Source organism: Charadrius vociferus, unplaced genomic scaffold (genome assembly GCF_000708025.1).
Source record: "Charadrius vociferus isolate BGI_N301 unplaced genomic scaffold, ASM70802v2 scaffold800, whole genome shotgun sequence".
Taxonomy (NCBI): domain Eukaryota; kingdom Metazoa; phylum Chordata; class Aves; order Charadriiformes; family Charadriidae; genus Charadrius; species Charadrius vociferus.
The window spans coordinates 38,688-66,317 of NW_009646525.1; the positions used below are offsets into that span (position 1 = coordinate 38,688).

A 27,630-nucleotide genomic window follows, 5' to 3' on the forward strand; every position below is an offset into this window, starting at 1 on the left:
GCTCCATGATCTTGCCATGCACAGAGGTGAGACTGACTGGCCTGTAGTTCCCCGGGTCTTCCTTCTTTCCCTTTTTCAAAATAGGGGTTATGTTTCCCCTTTTCCAGTCGAAAGGAACCTCACCAGACCGGCACGACTTCTCAAATATGATGCCTAGTGGCTTAGCAACTTCATCTGCGAGTTCCCTCAGGACCCATGGATGTATCTCATCAGGTCCCGTGGACTTGTGAACCTTCAGGTTCCTCAGGTGGTCTCGGACTTGATCTTCACCTACAGTGGGCGGTTCTTCATTTTCCCAATTCTCGCCTTTGCATTCTGTATCATGGGCAGTGCGGCTGCAGTCCTTGCCAGTGAAGACTGAGGCAAAAAAAAAGTCATTGAGGACCTCAGCTCTGTCTCTGTCCCGGGTAACCAGCTCTTGAGTTTCCTTCCGTAGAGTGCCCACGTTTTCCCTAGTCTTTCTTTTCTCGCTGACATACTTAAAGAAGGATTTTTTGTTTGTCTTAATGCCCCTGGCCAGATTTAGTTCTATCTGCGCTTCAGCTTGTCTAACCCGATCCCTGGCTACTCGAATGATTCCTCTGTATTCCTCCCAGGCTACCCGCCCCTGTTTCCACTCCCTATAGACCTCCCTTTTCCTTTTGGTCACGTCCAGGAGCTCCTTGTTCATCCACGCAGGCCTCCTGGCTTTTCTGTCTGCCTTCCTCTTTGTAGGGATGCATCACTCCTGAGCTTGGAGGAGGTCGTCCTTGAATACTAACATAATCAAAAAGCTCTTCCTGCACAACTTTAACAACTCAAAATGAAGTTGACAACACTTGGTCATACTTCAAACAGAAAAGATACATTGGTCAAAGCATGAAGAGTTGTGTTAAACGTCAGTAAATCCTATGTATTAGTGGTGCCCAGAAGGAGGGAATAGAAGGGGACTGATCTGCTTTAGTGGTGATGATACAGTCTGCATCTGGGGCAACCAACACATCCAGGCAGCATGCAGCTGTAATCCTCCTGTCAACATTTTGGTCATCTTTCAAACAGGCAAGAAGCAACCGCACACTGTCAAGCAGCCAAGGACTTTTGCAGGTGCCGCCAAGGCAACAAGCCCTTTTCCTGCCCTTGGACACAATAAAGAAGAGGCAAACTAATAAAATGAGCAAAAAGCAAACTAGCTGGAATTAGTACCTGCCCCCTCAATTCTCCTGCAGTTGTCTGATGAAAATCAAAGGCTTCTTTTAGGGAACTCATCTTCCCTAAAAACATCTAACATTTGAAAAAGAAAACATGTCCATATTCACCCAGTTTAATCTGTCATATAATTATTATGTTTTTAAATATTTTATATATGAAGAGGCTAGGCAAATCCAGTGGATAGCACGTGCACTTTCAGTTTCAATTGCTAATCTTTTTCAGATCAGCACAGATTATGATTTACCATCCAAATTCCTCACGGAGAGTTTATAACCTGGCCTCGGTTCATGCTTAACAAACCAGTATATATATCACCAAAAAAAAAAAAAAAGTATCCATATAATGAGTTCAAGCCAGATCCTCATCTAATGCATGAAATTACACTCATAACAGGAGAATAAGAAGATCCTTTCAGGAAGGAATAAATATTCAAGAACGGTCCCAAAATTCTGCAGCCAAACATGTAAAACTTGGTGCACCTTTGGTCCTGCCCCCACCAATTTGTTCTCTCAGGTCACATTTCTAGTGACCTCACCTGGGAGGTCCACCCCATGCTCCCTCAGCCCGCCCAGTCTAGTGTCCTCCTCACTGCATCGTTCAGACCTCCAACCTCCTTTTCCCTTGGTGTGGGTCATCAGAACTCAGGAATACTTGTCCCTCTTCAGCATCCTTCTTGTCATTACCCCTCCCAATCAACTTCCTACACTTCTCTACTCTCAACCCCACACCCCCTTGCAGGAGCTGTAGGGAGGCTTCTGCTTAAAGCAGTAAGACATCCCTTCCCACACAAAGCTCAGAGGAGACAGAGGCCACCAGAACCTGGTGGCGGTGAGCTACTGGGCGAGGCAGCAGATCAGTAAATCCATTTCTCAAGGGACCTTCCTTGTTCACAAGGCCAAAGTACAACCCTGCTTCAGCTTGTTTCCACCTCCCTGCTGCAGTGCGCCCACACCTTGCAGGTGTTAACATTGCACCAGGCCAAGCTGGAGCATTTGAGTTTTCCTGTTGAGGCTTGGTATCTGCAGCGGTCCGGTCATAGTAGCGTTTCACAACAGCCTACTGCAGCAGTAGGTGAGAACTTTTCTGCAACAGCTTTCCCAGAAACAGTCTCTCAAACTATCACTACCTGTAAATTAACTTTTAAGAAGAAACTATAATCAAATCAGCCATGAACAAAATCATGACTTTCAGTTCCCCTAACAATTAACACTTTTGCACCATCTCATCACCACACAATAGTCTTCCAGCCTATGCATACTGTCTTAAAAGTTCCCAAGATCAGCCTCATAACTGCACTCAACTCCAACACCAAGAAGGCAAGTTATCGCCTGGGCCATGAAAGCAAAGAGATAATTTTCTTCTACACAACTTTATTTCCACTTTTCCAAATCCCTACGCCTTCTAGAAAACCGACTGTCCCCTATAATTCGGGATATCTGACTGTGCCACGTACCTGCTGTACAGCTGTATAGCTAACAATACCTGGAGCTGAGATGCATGAAGAGTTTTCAGGATGGAGGTAATTTAGAACAAAGTTTATAAAAGCCACAGCTGCAGAAGGGCAAGAAAACACCCAACAAATTTAGTTTTTAACACAGAAACAAGCCACATCCGCCCCCTCTTTGCTGTTCAACAGAATGACGGTCTTGATGACACAAGAACCAGAGAAGAGCCATGTCTGATGCTTTTTTCCTATACGGCACTCAAGCGCTAATTAAGTACACCATCACACAGTAATCATCAAAACACCACTTAAGGTAAAATTAAGTTACTATTTATACAGGACTCTAAATGGATATTGAACTAAAGTACAAACAACTTAAAAATATTAGACAAGTGAAAGGCATTCCTTCAAACTTTTCCTTGGTAAAAGATCCTCTCTGAGAGCAACTGGATGATTCCCATCAGTTTTAACATGTAGATACTTAAATCCCTCTGCAGTAATTCAAAAATGAGCAATTTTGCTTTTTCAATAAGTAGAACAGAAAAATCGTCAAATTTTATGTAAGCAAGTGTAAAGATGTGTTTATAGCACTGGACAAATTTCCCCTTCGGTTTAACAATATGAAAATATTACAGTAAGATACTGTCGTGGTTTGGGCTGGGCTGGCCACTAAATAAACGACAGATGCTCTCTAATTAGATAATTCTGGTTTGCAAAGAATTAATTTCACTTCAGAAGAGACAGGAATATCTAAATTCTCTTTGATTATACTTTACAGTAGTTACACTAAGGAAACCTTGGAAGTTACTAATAAGGTTAGAAAGCATAAAGAAGCAAAGCAAAACATCTCTGTAACACATGTGTAGTTCAGATGAGAAAATATCTGCAGCTCAGCAGACTCTGAATTTCAGAAGCTATACATGAAACAGCACACCTAGCTGTTTTGCAGGCTTCTTCATTGTAAGTAACTAATGAAGAAGTGCATACTCCGTATTACATTCAGAAATTTTGCAGAGAAAACAGGAAAACGTGGAAGGTGCAAACACGAACTTCAATGAAAATTACGACACAAACACAGAATGAGTATAAAAGGTTAAACAAAAAGTTTGAGAAGCAGCATCTCACAGCAGAAGTCAACTACCGCAAGTCAGTCGCACAGCACTGAGCGAGACAGAGCGCCCAGACAAGAGGACCGTAGTCAGAGAAATGATGACTAATCCAAAGACACAACACTGCAGCCAGTGGAACACTTACACCCTTCCCGTTTCGCATATTTGCTGCTGACAAATGGGGAGCCCAGTCAGGAAACCAAACAAGCTGAGAGCCAACCTGACTTCACAGTTACCTTTCAGCTGGACACATTCCCTGCCCTGTCCCTTTGCAGGGTCACGAAAGAGGCAGTGCCGGCAGCGGGGAGCCCAGAGTAGGGCTGAATCGCTGCTTCAAACAAAGCAGCTTAATTCCAGGCTGAAGCACCCACACAACCACAGCCTGAGGATATAGTTTCTCATTATAGCTGAGCTGACTGAGCTGTGACCCCACTTTCCCAACTCTCTCGTGACTTGATGTCTTCTGTAGGGGTAGGTTTGGGGTTTTTTGTGGTTTTGGGGTTGTTTTTTTTTTTTGATCAGTTCATCTCACTTAAGCAGGTCACCACGGCTACAGACAACTGTCAGTGCACTGTAGCAGTAGGAAGGAGACAGAACAGAGTGCAAGGGTACAGACCAAGCGGAATGCTAAAGGAAATAAGAACAGACAGCAGAATTTAAACAAAACATGTCTTCAAAAGCATACTAAAAAAAAATAAATAAATGCAATCAGCTAAAAGGTCTTCCAGTTAAAAGACATCATCTTGTTATAAATACAACTGATGTGTAACTTTAACCATATCAGTAATAACTAGCCTGCTGTACGATCACAATAAAACCAAGTCAATGCACAAAACTCACCTTCACAAAATTGTCAGGGAACATGCCCCTTTTGCCATTTAGCTCCCCTTCTAACCATCCTTCTTCTTCCAGTTTTTTCACATTCCTGATGATTTCCCCAACTCTGATCGTTAACTCATCATCATGTACTGCATCATAGTCATATTCCACGATATAGTCCACTAAAAAAAAAAAAACAAAAAAACAAAACACCACAGTGAATGCAACTTAGGCATGGAAATACGACTTGAAAGCCACGCATGTACAAAAAGGAAGACGTAACAACAAATGCTAAGAACAAGTGTTTCCCTTACAGCAACACTCATTTGTGAGTTGTAGCGTTCCCAAACATTCTGGAGAGAGGAAAAAAACTGGACAGCCACCTATTAGAATAGCGTTAATTTAGGAATATGACACTGGGTCATATTTTGGTGGCAGTGGGTGGGTTTTGTGCACGTGTGGTAGAAGGAATTGCTGGCAGTGGTTTTTTCCCCCCTGCACTGCCAAGTCCCACCCCAAGATTTACCAATTATGAACCACTGCCCACAGGGAAAGCATTTGTTACTCAATACGTATTTGGGGCCAAGGAGAGAGAAAGGTTCAAATTGTCTATGTACGGTATGTACATGCAATGCTTTCTTAATTCTCATACTTGTGTCTGCTACTATATCTGCAACAAACTGCTGCACACGCGGTATTTTTGCAGGCTTGATCCAAGAAATGTAATACAGCCAGAAGGTGTATGATTGACAATATCATACAACTTAATTTGCACAGATATGTAAAAGGCATCTTCCTTCAGACTCATGTGGTTTTGTATGAAGAAGAATAAACAAGTGAGCATTAATTTTGATATAATTAAGTTTACTCAGAGGAGCATAGCAATGTATTTACATACTTGTCCATATGTCGCACAAGATCCATGAGAGCTGCTTACTGACAGCTTAAGGCTTGTTTGGCAATAAAAACTCATTTGTTCATCAAGAAATTCTGTTTATGCCAGAAATTTCCACAAGCCTGCAGCAATCAAATACTCTTCCCTCTCACTCAAACCCAGTCAGGACACCCAGGCACTACTAAATGTAACACTGTTCTGACCGAAACCTCCCTCACTTCTGCAGATCACAACAAACACACACAAAGACGAGAGCACAACAGGGTTAACAGACAGAAATCCTAAACGGCTGTAGAATTTTTTTCCCAGGCACCTTTGCTGTGAGGACAGACTGAGAGAGTTGGAGTTGTTCAGCCTGGAGAAGAGAAGGCTCCGGGGAGACCTTGCAGCAGCTTTCCAGTATCTGAAGGGCGCCTACAAGAAAGCTGGAGTAGGACTTTTTACAAGGGCATGTAGCGATAGGACAAGAGGGAATGACTTCAAACTGGAAGAGGGTAAATTTAGATTAGCTATTAGGAAGAAAATTTTCACTCTGAGGGTGGTGAAGCAGTGGAACAGGTTGCCCAGAGAAGCTGTGGCCACCCCATCCCTGGAGGTGTTCAAGGCCAGGCTGGATGGGGCTTTGAGCAACCTGGTCTAGTGGGAGGCGTCCCTGCCCGTGGCAGGGGGGTTGGAACTGGATGATCTTTAAGGTCCCTTCCAACCCAAACCATTCTATGATTCTAATTGTATCAGTGCATGATAATATCCAACAATTAAATTCACAAATTAAGGAATCAAATGAGAGAAAGTATTTTTTTCCTGGTATTCAACTTATAGCTCCATTAAATCAATGTATAATTCTGATCTGTTGACAGTTTTGATCAAAAGCACTGCTGCACGCATGTTGCAACATAGCCCTTATCCCTCTGCTGCGTATAGATGAAGTCAGACAACCCTTGGTAAGAACACAGAACTACATGATGGTGCCGTGAATGCAAGAGAAGCTAGAATGATCTGTCTGGCAAACTATTTTCTGAATACAGCCATTAATAAAGGAGCCAGTCAAATATAAACCATGAAGACTTAGTTTTGCTTTTTTTTCTTTAAGAAAGAAAATGTGTTTCCTTCATTATGAACAGAAGTCACCACCAGAGTTATCTGTTTATCATACACACTCTGGAACTCCTAACATACACTTTTTGTACTGTATATATTTATTTTTCCCAAACATATTCTCTAAGCTTGCTTCAAAGCATCATATTTCCCCATTACTGCCTGCAGCAAGCATAGTAGTTCTCTCTTGCTTCTGCACTAAATTGTTTTCTGAGTGGTTGACATGAAATATTGCCCAACAGATAGGAAATTCTGGCAGCCACAGATCATAAAGACAACTGCTATTCATCACATACAGTCTGGAAATAAAAATGTCATCTCCCAACCAACTCAACCCAACCATTTTGAAAACCTACAAATGCATAAAAACGTAAGAAATAACCATGTTACATATTTTTCTCATGATGATGCACATTAGCAGGTATTATATTTCAATATGCAGACTATAAAGTTAAACATGGAAAATGGATCAGAACACAGTGTCAGTCATGGTAAATGCTTACAGCATTGCAGACTACAACTCAAATTGCCAAACACCTGGTCCTTTTTCCACAGAAGTAGTAGGTAATCATAGCCACACTATGTCAACATGAACTAATTTATTTTGAAAGCTTCTTTATTTCCTTGGGATAACATTCTACGTTTGTGCTTGAAATGCACAAGATGTCAATTATGGTCACCTTTCCAGAGTGTAAAGCACCTCAGTCACACCAACAACTGAAGGAGGATCTTGAGAACTTCCCAGTCATCATCCATGAGTCTGTGTTCCAAAGATAAATAGCAGCAAAGGAATATCAGTTTTTATTTTTGAGATTTAGGTGCTGAATATCCTCTTGTATTTGTCAGTGATACTCAATACCACCCTCATTCTCATGGATATGTATACAAAACAGATCTAAACTCTGTTCGCTCACTTGAAAAGTGAGAGAGGTCATGGGGAATGTCAAGACAGTTTCATCCCGTACGTTTGCTCATGTGATGACACAGCAACAGGAAGCAGCTCCACATCTCTCTACTACTTGGTCCTCAAGAGGAACACTTTCCGGTTTTGCTTTTCAACATTAGCAAGTAGTTGTAGAAGAACCCATCCAAGTGATTAGGACCACAGTGTGATGGGCAAGAAACCATCCTACTGCCTAAACAGTCCAGATTTAATAAGCCTCTGAAAGGTCTTCAAGTATAACATTAACCAAGCAAAAACAGCGTTCTGTGCTGACAGAAAATGTTTTTAAGGAATCACAACTCCTCATAATAATAATAATTAGGAGACATGCCAGTTCACAGATTATACTTCCGAATGCTTGAAGTAGTTCCGAATGCTTGAAGTAGTTCCGAATGCTTCTGAATTATACTTCTGAATGCTTCAAGTTCTCACTTAAAATCTTTACTCAAGAACAGATGTCAGTTAGCAATAAGTTGGACTGCAGTAATATAAGCTGGTCAAAACTTTCAAAAACCAACTGGTAGAAGGTCCAGCAGAACACCTCAGCAAGACAGGCTACCCAAAATACCTCTTACCTCCCCTCTGCTTTTTACAGAGTTTTCTCAATTTCAGACCCAACTCACATCAATTATCTGTAGCTTAAAACTCCATAATGACCAAGTCTTGGATGAAAGTCTTCTCAAGCTTGAGCATGAGCATTGTGTGGTTAACCGTGCTCTTGCACATCCAGCTGGACCAAAGCTCACCTGAGAAGGAGACAACATTCTCCTAGTGTTCAGAGGCAGCATGGGCCATCACAAACCACCTCCTATACAGTGTGCAAAGATGGTATTTTTATCCTAGATCTCTAACAAGTAAGTGGCAACCTTATTTTGGCAAGAATTCAGAAGACAAACAGAAGATGCCACCTGGCACATCCTTCCAACCAAGGAAAGAAGGATGGAAACAAAAAAATCTTAGAATCATAGAATGGTTTGGGTTGGAAGGGACCTTGAAGGTCATTGAGTTCCAACCCCCAAGCCATGGGCGGGGCACCTCCTGCTAGACCACATTGCTCAAAGTCCCATCCAACTTGGCCTTGAACACCTCCAAGGATGGGGCACCCACAGCTTCTCTGGGCAACCTGTTCTAGGGCCTCACCACCCTTAAAGTGAAAAATTTCTTCCTGATATCTAATCTAAATTTACCCTCTTCCAGTTTAAAGCCATTCCTCTTCGTCCTATCACTACAAGCCCTAGTAAAAAGTCCTTCCCCAACTCTCCTGTAGGTCCCCTTCAGGTACTGGAAGGCTGCTATAAGGTCTCCCCAGAGCCTTCTCTTCTCCAGGCTGAACCACCCCAACTCTCTCAGCCTGTCCTCACAGCAGAGGTGCTCCAGCCCTCGGATCATCTTCGTGGCCTCATCTGGACCTGCTCCAACAGGTCCATGTCTTTCCTACGTTGGGGGCTCCAGAGCTAGACGCAGTACTCCAGGTACAGTCTCCCCAGCGTAGAGGAGAAGAATCACCTCCCTAATTAAATCAACAGTGCTAAGTAAAAACACATTGACTGGACATCTTTGGGGGAAGGTGGTTATAGCAGCCTTTATGGGAGTGGTCTGGTTTCGAGTAAGATGACAACTTGACTAATGAAACAATAAAACAGACCAAACATGCCAAAGGCAGTCAGTCCCTTCAACAGCTACAGACTACATTGCTCCCCATGGCAAAGAGGAAAAGTGTCCTGTCTAACAATAGTGCCTCTTTGACAAAATAGCTCATGCTGTTAGCCAACACAGCAACGCTGCCTGCACAAGGCATTCAGTCACTGCTGGCACAAGTGGACTCTCCACTTCTCCAAAACTTACACAACCAGCTCTTCTGCCAGCCACATCCCAGTGCCAAAGCAGAAGGCAAGCCTGCCGATACGCATGGCTGCATAACACCAATCTGCACTGATTTTGAGCAAAGGAAGTCTTCAGCTACTCAGACTCTTTCTGAAGTTGGCTATTGTAGGTAACTAAGGCCCTCTGGGAACTCTAAAAAAAAAAAAAAATCAAGGAAGAGAGTGGAAAATATACTGAAATTCTAGCATGTCTCTATCATCAATAGAAATAACCAAGGGTCAGCCACTCGTCCAGCAAAGAGCACAATTTCACATTCTTGGTACTCTGTTTAGGATATTACAATACTGTCAGAATCCAGTGACCTTTCTGTAGTAGCCAGAAAAAGACACAAACCAGATATAAAATAAATCCCATAAAAAACCCCACATTTAATAGCTTATAAAATGAAAAAAAAAATAATCATTTGTGGGATTAACTGAAATCCTTACATTAACTCTTAAGTTACTCAGGAAGCCTTGCTGAAACTTGCAGCAGACATGGAGGGACAACAGAGTCCAACATCAAGCAGCAAGAGGAGCTTGAGTTGTGTGCCATGCTCCATAAAGGTCTCTTCAGGCAGGTTTTAGGTCAGTTCAGATTAAAAGTCATTTATTGGAATGTGAACCCTGGAAAGTTGCGTGGCCTCCAGAAGCATCTTGCCAGCAGAACTGCAGTTATGATAGAAACAGATTTTGCTTTTCCAATTTATCATAACACAGTTGCTAGATGCCTGAAACAAACTTTGTTAATACTGTTATTTCTACTTGTACATCTATCGAAAATAGCACAAAGTCGTCTCCTATGAAACTAAGCTAACATTATGTATGAATACATACACAGAGAATCACAAAGGTGTTTAGTTTCATAGCAGACAGCAAGCTTACACTAGAGACGAAAGACAAACAGAAGACGCAATCCTATCCTTGTAGCTATCATTTTTCTTCTTAACTACCTCAAAATCAGGTGTTGGACTGAAGGAGAAAGCTCCTTCCAATTGCTTTCCCCCAGAAACTTTCCTACAATTTCTGAGATACAGAAGTTCCAGCTGTTTTAATAGTAATACCATAGTATACATTTGGCCACCGAAGACAGATCTTAACACTGAAAAAGTAGTTCAGATGTTTAACTGCGGAACAATGAAAACACCTCCATAAGTGTTAAACATAAGTGGTGGTTATAAGAATGGGTTTTTTCCACTTCAACACCACATAATTCCCTGTTACCCTGACCTGAGTCACTGATGACAACCCAAATGCTCAATTAAAGAGACCTGGTAGAATCTCCATTGCCCTTAAAATTCTAGCCCCCGCTTCCAAAACTGCGTGACTTTTGTCCTACAAAGCTCTCCTGGTAAGACACACACATGAGGTGAGCACAAGGGTTTGGCAACCAAAACCAAATCCCTCCTGGCCAAGAGCCTCCACTGCTCTGCAGCCAGGCTCCTTCTGCGCTCTGCATCTGCTCCTGGGATTCACTCTTCTGTTTACACAATGACCCATGATGGCCATAATAACCAGTTACCCAAAGATCAAAGTATTCTTTTGGGGTACAGATGTAGGTTTGGTCTTCCTCAAATCGAGTAGGGAAGCGCCTCCCATTTCCCACTGTTGGGGAAACCACTCTCACCGCTGCTCTTGTGCAATAAGGTATTTCCCTTCCTTTCAGGCCCCAGTAGCCATTAGGATGAGAAGCAGCCTAGGGAATGAACCCTGAACAGATGGAAACCTACAGTATTTCCTTCTTTCCTTCTCATGGTGCCCAAAACAGCCACATCACCAATGGAAAGTGAGAAACCTGCAAAGTTGCACTTCTGAGACATCTTAACCCAAGGATGCTGTGATCCCATCCTCTCTTCTGTGTGCATTCACACAGTCCCTTCCCCCTGCTCTGCACTTAAATAAGTACTATTTATACTACTGGTGAATCAGATAAAGAAAACAGCCCAAGAGAAAACTATTTAGTGCCAACTTTCTGCAAGTTGATCTTCCTACGATGCCTCACTGCAGGGTCAGAGATGCAGGACTGCATCAAACCCAACTTAGATCTACATGTACATCATTGTTACAGTCCAGAGCAGGAGCACACTTCTCAGTGAAGCTCCAAACCATCCTTATTAAGCTTTAGTTCACAGTGTAGAGCAGTCTCACAGCAAATAATCTGGATTTCTTTTTACTGAAACTAAACCAAAGATATGCAGCTCAGGAGCACTCTTAATGCACGCTAGTCTTTAACAGGCACTAAGTCCATGGGATGAGACTAGAACTACAATGATATAAAAATGTCCCAAACATGCAATATGAATGTCAGGTCCCTAACACCAGCAGTTTCCCCTCTACAGATCCACTTGTCATGCCCCTCACCACTTGCTGCTTTGCACACAGCTGAAATCTGCCATGAAACCACATCCGAACAGAATGCATTAATAATGCACGGCCACTGGATTCCTGTCAACTCTGATGGAAGGGATGCAGCGCCAAGCTATTAAGACATTGAACAAGGAAAAAGTAAGTTTAACTAACAGAGAGCATGCAGTCTACACATATTTTACAGGACAGCTCACCACAGCCTTCAATAAGTCAATCGTTTTAAGTCACACAATACAGAACAGAAGATACTTAACCGAGCTGCGCCATGCAGAGCCATCACATTCACACTCCACGTGGAGGACTTGCAAAACAGTTGCATCACGAGGACTACTGAAAAAGTGTTAAGTGTTACAAGTAAGATGTTCTTTCTTCACAGTAGCTCAAAAGGAGGCCGGGCACCTGCTGTATGGTGTCGGAAATAGCAGTGACACATAGCAGAGACATTTCTACCTGTGCCTACTCCCACGTGAGCCATACCAGTTGTGCCAGCTCCAGTCCTGATAAACAGCTCTGTACCAAAGCAGTCACATTGCTCCTAAAGCTTTGATCCCGTATATGCCAGCCAAGCAAAATTCTGCTGCCACAAGGAAAGGATGGGGCAGAGGAGGTACTCTGCACTTTAAGATAATGTCAACCTTGTATTTTCAAGTATTGACTTAAGGTCTTGTTTTAAGCAAAGTGCCCTGAGCCATCAGGATTCTTTCAGTAGTTTCTAATAGAACAACATAATGCCAATGGAATTGAAAGATTTTCATGTCATTCTATGTACATTTTCTTTTAAGCATATACAATTAACTCCTGATTTGCTGTAAGCTGATTATTCCAGTAGTAGAATCATAGAATGGTTTGGGTTGGAAGGGACCTTGAAGATCATCTAGTTCCAACCCCCCTGCCATGGGCAGGGACACCTTCCACTAGACCAGGTTGGTCAAAGCCCCATCCACCCTGGCCTTGAAGTAGATTACTTCAAAGACAGAGAACCTAAATCTGTAGAATTTATTAGCTGAGCAAAAAAAACATTCCTTTCAAGCACTAAAGACACCTTCAATAGAAACAAATACGCACTATTGGACCCAAGATGATTCTACATAAAACCAGCTCAGTTGTGTCCACCCAAACTCTGGGAGCACCACAAACACCCTGCTGCCACCCAGCAGGGACTCAATTTGGAACCCGATAGGATTTGCTCCATTTGAAGCAGTAGCCTTCACTCGTTCCAACACACTGCCCATCTCAGAAGGCTCATTAGGTTTGATGCAGCATTAGATGAGCTGTGGCATGCAGCCACCACGCTGCAGGGTCAGGCCAAATTCCCCAACAAGCCCTCTTTCCACTTCTCCGGTACAAGAGCTCATCAGACAGAGCATGATGCCCACATGAGCTCGAATTCCTGCAGTGCTGTGCCAGGCCAGCTCAGGCTTCCAGTCCCAGACCCCCTCCCTCTACCAGACTAAAAAAAATAAAAATTCATTTTAGATGGGAATTTAAAAAAATAAAAGTCTTTCCAATCAAAGAGCATAGCACTGGTTATCAAGAAAATATATCATTCTTCTGGAACACAGTGGATCTTTTCTATCACAAGTCACCACCAAAAAGGTGCTGGACATATGTCACGGTTTTCGAGATCAATTAGAAACTTAGTGAGTCCTCTCCAGTGCTTATAGTAAGGGTATTTTAAACTGGTATAAAGATAGCTTTTAGAAAAAAAAGAAAAAAAAAAAAGAAGTCAGAATAAACATACACCAGGGGGAGGAAAAAAAAACACCACCCAAAAAAGGCACCAAAACAACTTTCAAACATATTGTTTAAGTCTCACAATATCCAGTATCTCATTTGGGCCTTTGCTTGCTCAAACTTCAGCATCAGCAGCCCAGCTACTGCCAGCTTCCCGTTTTGACTAAATACTGTAAACTTCAAGGGAGAAAAATTACCATTGGACAAGGGGAAGGAACAAGCTGGAATAAAAGGTAGCGCCGTTATTTCCCTGAAGTATGGGGTTCTACCACATTTTATACCTTTTAATGATAATGGAGACATTATTGCATCCTTTCAGTATACAAAGTGGGATTGTAAGAGAGATGGATAGAGAATTTTTACCAAGGTCTGTAGTGACAGGAAAAGGGGTAACAGTTTTAAACTGAAAGAGGGTAGGTTTAGATTGGACATAAGGAAGAAATTCTTTGTGATGTAGGTAGTGAGACACTGGAACATGTTGCCCAGAGAAGCTGTGGAGGCCCCATCCCTGGTGGTGTTCAAGGCCAGGCTGGATGGGGCTTTGAGCAACCTGGGCTGGTGGGAGGTGTCCCTGCCCATGACAGGAGAGTTGGACTGGATGACCTTTAAAGGTCCCTGCCAACCCAAACCATTCAGTTATTCAGACACAAAAATCTTTTAATGAGACTCTACCAGGGTGTTTGATGTACCATACAAATAAAAGAACATACGAGTAACTGGCTTCAGCATGTTCCATTTCAGAGATATCCTGTAACTTCCACAGACTTCTTGCGATCCAGAAGATCTGTCAGATCTTCTGATTAAAGTTTCTCACAGTTTCGATTTTACATCTACAGCTGACAGGCAACTCTGCAGAAGTTGGCCAAACTGAAATTAATTTCAGTGACTGAATACTTCTCCCAAAAAATATCTTCTGGCTGCTACGCCACTGACATCCCAATCATGAACTCTCAGCCAGTACAAAACCCCAGCCAGCTCCAGTTGCTGTTAAATTCAGTGATAAGGCAATTTGAGTAAAGTTTCGCTTTTTTCTTCTTTTTTGTTCTGCTATTTTTCCTTACTCCTTTTGCAACTTGCTCTCTGCTGCATCACACCTTTCTAGCACAAACATTTTCTGCTTAGAGCAACAATCCCTCTACATCAATAGCTTGCATAAAAAAAGGAAAATTAAAACAAAAATAGCCGTCTACCCCTGAGACAGTTGAAAGCCAGGAGGAGCCTTGGTTCTGTCAGCACAGAACTGGTCCATCTGGAAGCCGCCCTGGATCCGCCTGGCATTTTTAGATTGGGCAAGTCAGTGGTGCATTCTCCAAGAAATGACTCACCACACATTTTTAATAAAAGATTATGTCTAATTTCACAGCCCAGTAAGAATGGCTGAAATAATTACGAAAATGAACAATTGAAAACTGTAAAAAAAATGTACGCTTTTCCTCCCAAACTATTTCAAGTAATGAGAAACTCATTGCACTCTAACAGTAACCATCTCAAACACCAGGTTCTCGAGCCAATTCCACTACAATTAGCAAGATACTTTGTGAAGAAAATTAAACAGTATAGCAGAAATCCTGCCCGGCAGCCTGCCCCGAAGCATTAAAGATGCAAACCACGCATGCCTCATTTTCCTGCTCCAGGCTCCCGTAATTTTCTAGAGTCCATTCTAGTGCTTACCACTGTGTATGACAGAGCACTCTTAAAAAATTTAAAGTTTGTCAGTTTTCACTTCCCTAAAGCACATCATCCCCACACATACCCTCATAATTCTACAACTGTATCCTGTAGATGGTAAGTCATCATTACCAGCCAGCTGCAAAAAGCACTTTAGTCATAAACTCCTCACTGCACGTACATTAAACCAACTCTAGAAGAAGCATCTGATCATATCTTTTCCAATATTATCAGAAATACTTGTCTTAAACTCAGTCACAAGCTTAATAAATGTTAAAATTATGGATTTGCTTTTATCCCCACATTTCTATGAGCAGGGATTGCCAGACTCCTCCCTTCATAGCAAAAGAAGACATGAAGCAGGAAGTATTAGAGTAAAATCTCTACCACCTACAGGAATTTGATACTACCTTGTAAGGACAGAAGAGGTCAAAAATATTTCGCCTGGGAAGTTACGTTAAGCAGAAAGTGATGGTTTGTGCTATATGCTATTTCCTTAAGTCTGAGCAGAGCTCACTGCAAGAAACCAGCCTGGAAACGAGAAGTGACACTTGCAGGAAAGGTAGCATATGTCTTCACAAGCAAAGGTGAAAAACTGCTATTAATTTAATATGCAAAGAAAACCTGTGATCTCAGAGGGCACAGGGGAATGACTCAGACACTGTTCCATATATAGATTTACGCCTCTTCTTCTGTTCCTTCCCTTAAGTTAATTTTATAACATCTATTTGGCAAAAGATTCAAGGTGAGTTGCAAAACACCAAGTTACAAAAGCTGCTGTACCAAAGCCATGCCAAAAAGCTCTGAAGAACAAAAGGATCATACCTCATTTAGATTTAGTTTAAACCCAAAGCATCAAATAAACAGTCAAAGTACCACAGGGTCAACACCGTATTTATCTAGTGGAAGTTTTAAGGGAAAAACCTATAATTAGCTCACAAAAATAGATTTGAGGCTGAAGATTATGTTGCTTATCTCAGTTAGAATACTATTAATAAAGTCAACTCCCCCCCCCCCAAAAAAAACCCCACAACTGTATTTGAATTTTATAAAAGTTTTCTTCCTTCAATATCAGGACCCTATGTTACTACAAAAGCTTCAGCTCCTCCTACAGATTTTTTTCAGGACTCTTCTAGCCAAAAAAGACAGCATGATCATAACTCCAGGTTACAAATTCATGAGCTACAAAACCAAGAAAGTCTCTGAAAGCCTTTTGGGTTCAAACCAAAAGAAAACTCCTTTCACGCTCTAAAAAAAATGCAAAAATGCTTTGATAGACTGCCTACAATTTGGCTCATATCTAATTCAGAATGACAATTAGTATTTCTGCAAACATGGCAAGAATCTGGCTTTGAAATAAATTTATGGAAACTTAAAAGTATCATTCAGAGCATGCACAAAGTGTTCCCTTCATCTTTAAAAACAGGCATGATGCAATAGTCTGAATGGTCACAGATTGGGATCTTGCAAAAACCACAAAATATGCTTAGCATTAAACCAGGGACAAGTGTTCCTATCTGGCTTCATGCTGTCAGGATGGTCTATACTTATTATGGCATTAATAAAGTTAATTCACTTTTTAGCATGGACATTTTAGTCAATACAAAAACTGAACAGTTGATTGAAAAGCACAGAGAGAAATCCTTATGCAATGGATTTTTACAAAAGCCCGTCAAAACTGCAAACGCTCAAGGGCAGCCTACAGTCTCAGATAGTTTTAAAGGAGATAAAATTGCTTCATTAGCTCGATTATGTTCTAAAAGTTAGGAGATCAAGTCCTTTAAACATCCATTTGTAACTTGAATTTAGAAGGATTTAAGTGTGTCATATTAAGACCATGATTTAAACCTGCATGATTTGCAATACTTCCAATCACAGAAAAACAAGGTTTGACAGGACCTCTGGAGGTGGCTTACTCCAAACTGCTCAGAGCAAGTCTAACCTCAAAGTCAAATCAGGTCACTCAAGGCATTGTCCACCTAAGTTTTGAAAGTCTTCAAAGGATGGAAAAAAACCAGCCACCGTGGGCACCTCTTCTGGTGCTCAATCCTCATAGTAATTTTTCCCCATTATATTCAATAGGAATTACCATTGCCCTAACTTGCAGCCATTGATTTTCTTTTTGTCACCGTGCTTCTGAGAAGAGCATAGCTTTCTCTTCCCCAGGCTAGACCAACTTCTTGCACACTGTATGCACTAGCCTCCTAACCACACTCAATTCTCTGGTTTGTTGGCATCACCTCGCATTTGAGGGCAAAGAAAAGCAAAACCGGACCTGGTATTTTAGAGACAGTCTTGTTAGTGCCAGGTAGTGGGGAACAACCACTCCTAGTGACCTGCTTGCTGTTGTCCTGCTTATGCCATCTGGTAGACAGAGAGGTTGTTCCCTCCTAGATACCAGATTATGCATTTGTCTTTTTGGAACTGCAGGAGGTTACTGCCGGCCCATTCTTCCAGTCCGGCATCAGCCATCACTCCCTCATTCACTGTGCTTTTTTTTTTTTTTTTAAGGTACCTGAACATAATCTTGAGCACTTGAAGAAACCAGGCTTGCATGAGCATCCCTATCAGCCTACCCTCCTGCTTCACTACCGATAACTCTTCCTCTGTACACCCATTTGTCTGAAACATGCCAGAAGAGTAGCATCTCAAAAATAAGAGCGGAATTTTTTTTTCTTTTTTTTTTTTTGCAGAGTCAGCACTGGAGCACCCAAATCACAGCCCTCCCTGAGGAAAAGACTTCAGGACTGCCCCAACACTCCTCTTTTAACCTGATGGTTGGCTACTCACCAAATATGCAGCTTGGAAGCAGCTACAGCACGTGCTGTGTCTTGCACAGCTAATTGATAGTAACGCAGAACGATCGGTATTTGAAGAATTTGGGGAGGGAGCAGAGGCATTACAGGAGGTTATGAAAAGCTGTCTGGGGCAAGGGATACCAGTCACTGCGGTCAGGAGACAGTGCACCCAAACCAAGTTCACAGAAAGCCAACCCTCACCTCCACCGTTCTCAACACATTTGCTTGAAGTAGTAGTTTGGATTTCAGAAACGCAAAGGAAATCCTTTTGACTGTCCTCACGTATTTCACAACTACCAGGCACAACCCTAGTGACCCAATTACACACACATACACAAAAAAAAAAAAAAAAAGGAAAACAAAGAGGAGGGAAAAATCAGCAATATAACCTCAGCTTTTTAAAAAACACAGGTCAGGATTTACCACTTCAATCGCTGCTCAGAACAGCAAAAGCACGATACAGTAGTGTACAGCAAGATCCAGCAACTCTGCCTCGACAGGAAATCAGAATTGTCTTCTTGCTGCAGGGAGATGGCAGGTTGTGTCTTATTCTACTGACAGCACATCTCATGTTTCATAAACAGCTTTATTTCACCTGCTATTCATCAAGCCAGAGGCTTCCTGTTACTAGTTATCTACCAGGGCAGGTTTTCTTGTACTACCTACACATTAGAAGCCATTTACATTACAATCCATACATATATTGTGATTCTCTCTCCATAAGGACGCAGCATTAAGATTGAAAGAGTAAACCCTCTTCCCACAAAATAAGCATCTAGTAAGATGATGAACACATGAAAATTAGAGGAAACAATTTTATGCACTCTGAATTGTGCTTTTACTTGAGAACAACCACACCGTTAATTCACATACAACCCTATAGCACATACAGGTACAAGAAATGCCTTCAAGCTCTCCTCAAGCTGCAAAGGGTTTCATCTGAGACAGTCTCCAATTTCCCCACTTCCCTGCATCACATCCTTACAAAGATACTGGTATGCAGTAAAAGCAGATCCTGTTATACTTAGGCTTCTCATAATGTGAAAACATTAATGTAATGTTTTTAACTGTGGTCTTCCACTTCACAGACAAACTCTCCTTCCCTGTGCTGAAAGACGAGGTATATTTTCAGTACCACGCGTAGTTTGAGTCAGGCAAATGAAGCACCGTATTAGATTTACAAAAGCAAAGCAGCAGAGTTTATAATAGTTTATGCTTAGTAAAAGGACTACATTCCGCTGTTTGCACTTTCCTGAAAGATCTGCTATCTCCTTATCTGCCATATCCGTGATAGCATGGGATTAACATATTCGCTTTTGTCCTCATGTCTACAAAAGACTTACTGCCCTTAGCACTTCCACTGCCCCAATTTCAGAACAGCATCTCATTTTCCCTGGCTTCAGAACAGCACTAACTCAGATGAACAGAAAAAGAAGTGTTGTTAGGGACACTAAGGTTTCAAACAAACAGCCCATGGCCAACTCCTCAGTCATCTGGAACTGCCGACACTCCCAGGCAGCTTGCAAATATAGCTAAATTTGCGAAGTCTTGTACTAAAAACACTGAACAAAATAATATTCTTCACTTAACCACTTTGGAAACCAAACAGATGGGCTTTGCTTTTCAGGAACAGTTGCTTTAATCATCTCCAGAGACTACAGTTTCGTACACCTAATCCAACAATCTGAGGAGGAAGGAGTGACCCTGCATGCTCTCTCCCTACTCATTCCCATACCGTTGCCTCTTCCCTTGTGCTGGTCTCGCAGTTGTGCTACTCCAGGGTGTGCCTGTTTAGTTTGCTGCCAGATCAGCCAGCTGGTTCTCTTCCAGTTGGATTCAACTCTGGCCAGTGTCTTGAACTAGATCATCCCATGGACACATGATCACTAAATCTGCCAAAAGGGAAGATTAAAGAACACACTGCTATAGGCATCATCCAGGGGACTGACCATATCAAGAAATGATGGATCTAGCACTTCCCTTGGCAATTTGTTCTAGTAGTTAATAACTTCCCCAATAGAAACATTCAGATGTTAAAATAAGTGCAAACAGCAGTATAATTTACCTTAAGTTTTAGGTAGGGTTATTCTAGTTAATCTTGCATTTATTGATTTATGACAGTACTAAATAAGCCAAACTCCATAAAAACATTTAAGTGATGGAAACAAAGCCCAGCCCAGCTGCAGAAAATCAGAATACAGGACAAAGGCATATTTTTATATACTGTGCGCAGACTGCTTCTCAAAACATACACATTACTGAGGACAACAAAAACCAAAATCCACAGAAATACAAAAAGCACCTCAATAACAAGTTCTAGCTGTCTAGGAACTATTTTCCCTTTAACAGTATTAATCCAATAAAAAAAAAAAAGCAAGTTAGAGGCACAGTTTTAAAAGGACACTTGGCTGGCTTAAAATGAATGGGGGAGGATAATGAATTTAAAAAAGCATTTTAAAGATCAGGAACAAGAAAGCAGTGAAATAATCAGTTTGCTTAATCATGAACACTTACGGAGGGCAATTAATGTAGACACTCAGACGAAACTTCTGAAATTTCAGCTTGGATTTAGTGCAAAGCAACTGCAGGCTAAATCAGAAAAGGAGAAACACTCCCCTGGCTCCTGAAATAGTCCTATCCACTCTCCTGCAGAGGAGCTAATGACTGTGCAGTCAGAGTAAGGCCATTCAGGTTGCTGACACGATGTCAAACCTGGCACAAGAGCTTCTTCCACGCCAGCCAGCTTATCAGCTCACACTGCGGACTCACAACCACTACAGCCATGGCAAGCCAGGCAGAGGCATCGCAAAGCTCTAGCCCTTTTTGGCAGCAGCCTGAAGTTATCTCTGCTGAAGCACAGTGGGAAACTGCACCCACAGGATGACTTTAGGACAAGAGAGATTACATGCAAAGCAACCTTAAAATACATCCTTTCATAACTAGATACAAGTTCAGAGTTAAGTGATGTGATTCTCCTTCACTAGAGAGTGAAAACTTTGTGAAACTAGCGGTTTCATTTCTTCAAGTAGCAAAGACGAAGATTTTTCTCCACCCAGTCCCAAAGATGCATTGAGTGGAAATGACCTGAACCATTCTGAGAAGTTTGTTTATTGTTCTGCTTTTGTATTTTTCCTGAAATATGAAGAAACAATGCGGCTTGGAAAAAAAAAAAAAAAAAAAGAAAAAAAGAAACAACTATGCAGAACTAAGGTGAACTGGTACATTGCAAATGAATCCACAACCGAACTAAAGAGCTAAAATGGGAAGACTATAATTTCTATCAGGCATGACTTCGATGACTGCTGCAAATGTGCTGCAGCCGACACTGCTGTGAACCGCATCCTCACCCTCCTTCTGCTCCCATTCACTCTTTTGCAACCACTCATGGTTGGATTTCTCAGAAATTCTCATTTCTCAGTTTCTGGAGGGCCAGCCTGGCTGAAAACTCATCCAGGAAGACAAGGAAGTTGTGGAAAATTCAGCTTTTACAAGAAAGGGAAGAGGACAATACTAACTAGCCAGAGGTATGCGAAGGGGGAGACTATTTCAGTGTCAGCTTAAAAAGATCAAGCTATATATACAGTTAAAAACATTTGACTAAGACTGATCACTTAGTAATTTTATCCAAGAGTTAGAAACTGATGACTTAAGAGTCTTCTTTTAAATGGTAAGTCAGGCAAGTTTCCAGGAACTTGGGCAAAACTCCTTCTTAATTTAAAAACTAAAATAAAAATCATTAATAACTCCAATCCACAAAAATCTATTCACAGCAGCTGAGACTCAGTCTCAGCAAAAGCAAAAATTAATTTCAAAACCATTTACATATTCCTCTACTGACAAAAAGTATCATGTTCACAGAGATTTAGGTGCTGTTAAGAAAACAGCATGAGCTTAAGCCATTTAAGTAATTTAAAATAATACTTTATCTGGTTGAAACAATAAACATGATAAAATGAATTTTGAGTTTCTTAAACAATAATGTGAAATTTAAACTCAAAGTTTACAATCACAGAGCTCTTCGGCATGAAGGCACACAGGCAGACATATCCCCCCTTCCTTCTCCAGAGTTCAGGGGAGAGCTCAAACTACAACCCTCTCCAGCAACATCACAAGTTAGCACTGTCCAAATTGCTGAAATTACTGGATTCTAATTTATTCTGCTGAAAGCAACCTTGCCTAATACCTTCAGCATGTTATAGGCAATATATATTCCTTTAAGAAAAGTTAACTTCATATTCTAAATTAACTCATATTATATTCTCTCCATTGTACATCACCCCAAAAGTGGAAAGATTTAACTCATTTGGCAGACAGAAACATACTGTGACTTCTCCTTCAGTCTGATTTAGGACTTTAGCAGTGGCAGGTCTTAAATCTTTCAGGAAATGCAGATATACTGTTCAAAAATATCTACAGTGCTTCATTTTCTTCCTTCAAGATTTCTGAAAAAACATTTCATATTGATTTTTATATAGAGAAAGTCAATTCTGCATCTGGCTAGAGCAATAAAAAATCATTCCACCCAAAAATACTTGTTGGCATTAGTCAGAGAAAGTAAATATCTGTGCTAGCATCACAACATTATTCAAATGAATTAAGTTTACACTAAGAAATATAGAACAATTTAGGGTGAGAGGACCCTACAGAGGCCATCCAGGTGAACATCCTGTTCAAAGCAAGGCTAGTGTCAAAATTAAATCTTTGGTATGCTTTTATTTAACCTAGCAAGGGATGACTCTAGAAAAAGAGGTGACTGAACAGGCAGGTTTAGGACTTCAGCCCTACGAACAACCAGCATGAGAGGACAGCCGAGGGCAATGCACAAGCAGGGTTACGCTCGCACCACCACAGTGACAAAGTTACATAAAACTGTTTCTCATCATCGCACAACCAAGAAGATAACGGACAGCAGAGACACCGCAGGGAGCGGGGCACGTTTGAGATCATTACCACATTCACAGTTCAGAGTAGAAGAGAAAAGCAACATTCAGGGAAAGTGTCAGGGAAGAAAAATTTAAACATAAGTTAACTACATTACAAAATATAGGAAGCCAGTTTGAAAAAAAAAAAAAGAAAAAAAAAGGAAAAACTTTAAAAGGGACAGAAGAAAAGGGCTAAACCCCCGTAGTAGACCAGAGACATGTTTTAAGTGCCCAGGTTGTAATGACAGTTTGAACTATCTGCTAGAAATCCCTACACCCCAGACCCAACAACAACAAATTTCACCTGATTGACTTACCCACTTCTGTCAAGATGACCTGTCATTTCAAGCACTTTCATCGCTGCTCTTTCCTAACAAATCATTTGTATGAAACCAGGTTAGGGAAATACTGGGCCAGCAGTCATACATGACAGCATCTCACAGAATCACAGAATCTTCAGAGTTGGAAGGGACCTCTAGAGATCATCCAGTCCAACTCCCCTGCCAAAGCAGGATTGCCCAGAGCACATTACTCAGGACTGCATCCAGGTGGGTCTTGAAAATCTCCAGAGAAGGGGACTCCACACCCTCCCTGGGCAGCCTGTGCCACTGCTCTGTCACCCAAACCATAAAGAAGTTTTTCCGTGTGTTGGAACGGAACTTCCTATGTTCCAACTTGTGCCCATTGCCCCTCGTCCTGTCACTGGGAACCACCGAGAAGAGTCTGGCTGACTCTCCAAGGAAGCAAAATGGATGGGAAGAGCAGAGTGATGACAGCCTGAGTGGGACAGAGTGGGCAGCTGCCTCGCTAAGCCCCAGACAGTACAGTGTGCCCGACCACGCGTTTCCTGTGTTTATGCAACAAAAACCCACTAAGGGACAAAAAAAACCTAACACAGGCAGACAACAGAGTGGAGAAGGCCGGTGAAGGTGAAGAGGCTTCAAAGGGAAGATCCTGCCTAGGTGAAAGAAATGCTGTAACGACTGTTAAGAAAACAAAAGAAACCAAGACAGCAAATATAACTACACCCCTGTGGAGCTAAGTCTTGAATAACAAGTACAGAGTCCTGAACAACTCTCCCCAACAAGATAAAAGTGGTATCAAAATTAAAATAACCAGCCAGTAAAGACAGATGGCACCTGGAACAGCTGGCACATAAGGAAAGTAGATGGAAGGAGACTTCTCAGGCTGAGGCCACCAAGCAATCCTCCACCATTTCTCAAAAACACCAAGGAGTCGGGCGGAGCAAGCAGCAGCTTTAGGGAAAAAAAAACTCCCACTGAAAGGACTTATTTCCCCCTCACACCCCCATCCCTGCTAAACATGGACTCTCACTGCCACAGGTAGGTGTGGAGGGCAAGAACCACATTCCTCTTTGACCCCCTTTACACAAGTCCCTGATGGTCCATCACCATCTATAAAAAAGGCCCAGTGAAACTGCAAACACCTTTGAGCAAGTACATAAATTACTGTTACCAGGCCATGGGGTTTTATAAAAAAAAACATAAAGAACTTTCTGTGACAGACCTGCTTTCCATATCCTTTTCCTCCCTGCCTGCCCCACAGACAGGACTCTCAGTGCAGCAACTCTTACATTCTCGGGGGGGAAAAAAAAAAGGGGGGGGGGGGGGAAAAGCTGAGCAGAAACTCTAGCACCTTTTGACAGGACTTCTCCTCTACCTTGACCCAAACCCAGCATGCATCAACTCTTCTCAGTTACTGTAATTTGGGCTCCCAGTAGCTTAGGCAGCTCTCTTCCAGAGGTCAGCTTTCCATCATCTTCCCTCACAGATTTGTCTAGAATAAAGAAAATGATAATAAGAAAGCACTTTGCTCAATATTGCCTGTACAAGTACAGTTGGCTGTCATGATTATGCACATCAAATACCCTAGGACATAAGGACTGTAATAACATGTACTTCTGATTAAGTCATTTTATTCTTCAGTAATTTACTGTGAATAAAGTTCAAATTGTACATTGCATCTTACGTATTTCTTGGTTAAAATACTAACAGAAGGACTCTTCATCTAGCCTACTGATTTGTTTGGGGGTGTTTGGAGTGGATTGGGGGTGGGGAGCTTGTTAGGTTGCTTGTGTTGTTTTTTTTTTTAAATTAGAGAACAAACCTTGAAGTAATGTTTTAATTGGTTCTTGTAATACTACTAGTGAATACTGAAACAACAATCTGTCACTGTCCTGTGACACTACATTAAAAGTATTCGGTCTGCCTACAAAAATCTAGATTTTTTTCTGTTGCCAACATGAAGGTGAAGAAAACAAAAGGCTTGACATGAGTTTAATGATCAATGAACATACATTTACATATATTTATACTCATTCTGTGAGCAATGAAGAAGTATGTCTGGCTTCTTAAAGTATTTCAAAGTTATAAAATTTTCTAAAGATGAAACACAGCAAATTCAAACGTACTAACTTGTGGGAACCACAAATCAAAGCATACAGCTAAGAAGATACTTACAGAAGTCCAGTAGATTTCAGTGTGGTAATTTATCAACTGTTGCTAAAATATTTCATTCTTAGTTCTGAAGCCATACAAAAATCAGTTAGGTACTGCAAATTTAGCTCAACTTTCCTGTTAACATGCAAGTTGTATAATCAAACTGTTTCTCTACTATAATTAGGAAAATTATCTGTTATTGAGCCATAGAAGTAAACCAGACTGATGTTAAAATACACCAACACATGGAATTCTACCTCCAACTGGTTATCAACCCAAGACAGCAAAAAGATAATTCAAAGTATCTTCCCCAGAACATCTGAATACATTTTTTTTCCTTTAATTAATCTATTTATTTATTTGTAGAGCCATCTATTGAATCCACATGATTAATCTAGTGCGGAAGGCAAAGAATTATAATGACAGAGCTTAGGCATGTAACTAGGCATTACTTTATATGGTCTAGTGTTTGTCACCTCTGATAACATCCTCTTCCCCATCTTTCAAGCGCCCAAATGACACATGCTCTTGCAACATTAATTTCCAGCTACTACAAGAACATAAAAGAACCTGTTCCAAGGCATTATGTATTTCTGCCCTTCTCCTGTAGGTTCCTCCAGAGTCATACTGCCCCATTCTTACTTCTCCATAAATCTCAGAAGCCCATGAGTTTGTCACATAGCTCAACAGTCCCCTCTACACCACCTCTTACACGTAAAATCTCTTCCATAAGCTGACATAAAAGACAAACAAGCTCTTATCAAGAGCTAACTCTACCATGATGTCAGTAATAAAATAATCAAACAATGACTTCCCAAGGTAAACGTGAGGCCACCATGAAATATAATGAGTGCAGCGCTTTTTCCACTCTTATTTTTAGAGATGTTTTACTGTACATTCCTCCCCACTTGTGGTCACAAGAGAGCAACACTTGAAAATCTGAATAAAGGATGACACCTTGATAGAAAACTCTATTTAAAAAGCTCTGGGATCATTCTGCAATCACTTACAGAGGTTTGCCAGCGTTCTGGCAGAAAGAGTTGTCTAATTGCCCATGCACACAAATTGTTATGGTTATAACAACCCACGCAATAACAATTCTTGACACAGAATATATGCACCCACTCAATTCAGTCGCCTCTGGAGTAGTAATAACATGCTCACTACTGTAGTCAGAAGAGGCAGAGAAAGAAGCCACACTTAAAAGGAAAGGTAAGGGAAAATACATAAAAACAATATCGTATAGCAATCATTAGTCATAAACTGGACTCAGTCCTTTAATAACAGTCTTATACAGCATTCCCAACTGTGTACTAATAAGTCTAATAACCAGACCTACCATATGTAAATCCTCAGGTATTTCACATTTCAGCATTACACAGTCTGAGTTCAAAATGTTTAATTAGCACACTAAACCTTTACGCTTGAGGAACTACCATCATGGGCCACCGCAATGACCCGGGTAGACACCTCTCACTTGCAAGTAAGATGATGCACCCCAAAAAGAAAGAAACAGTAATTCTTATCTATTCTGAATAATCACAAGAAGCATCAAAAAGGGAGTTCTTTAGAGTTTGGTTACATGAATTTCACTTTATATTTCCAGACTTCATTTTAAGTGTGCTTTGACCACGCAAGACAACTTTCACCGACATGAAAACACTGAAAGCACGTCTTTATAATCAGGAGGAAGACAAATCAGGAAGACCATGCATGTATAGTTTCACTAACAGCACGCTTGATCTGCATGCCATGCACTTCTTCCCTTCTGTTTACGCACAAGGGGAAAGGAAGCAACCAAGCAAAGCTATACAAAACCCAGGTACGCTTCCACTTTTAAAACGCACTCACCACAGGTGACGGGTTTGCGCACAGCAGCATGAGCACACGCACACCTCTTCACGCAGCACCCGAAAGCCACCGGCCGCCACACGCACCCCTCCAGAAGCACACCGAGCACCCGATGTCACCCGATGTCACACGGGACAGCGAAGCAAGGGGATGCAATACGAGCAGAGATAACCGGGACAGACCAAATGGGCATTGGACCATTTAGGACCACAGTGGGGGAACTCTGAATACGGGAAGAGGGCTCTGAAGAGTGGGGGTTAAGTCTCTCTTTCACACTTCCCTCTGCAGAAGCTCTTACATTAGGAATTACACCCAGTACAACTGACTGTTTCGAGTGTAAACCTGAACTGGCACATTATGGAAACAGGAATACTTTGAGTCGTTGCGCTGGCTTGGTTTAAGCCAACACTTCGGTGGAGAAATGGGCAAAGGCGCAGCTCAAACTGAAACGGGGCGGGGGGGAGGGGGGGAAAGGG

At 41.6% G+C, this 27,630-nt stretch overlaps 1 protein-coding gene across 1 annotated transcript in view; it reads right to left on the reverse strand.

Annotated features, from left to right (window-relative positions):
* Nucleotides 1–27,630, reverse strand: part of CD2AP (CD2-associated protein) — a gene marked incomplete at its 3' end in the record, with an annotated part of 134,811 nt that overhangs the window by 37,794 nt on the left and 69,387 nt on the right. Inside the window, exon 2 of the mRNA XM_009885480.1 lies at nt 4,582–4,742. Within this exon, the coding sequence (XP_009883782.1) occupies nt 4,582–4,742 (161 nt within the window). The remainder of the gene's footprint in view (nt 1–4,581; nt 4,743–27,630) is intronic.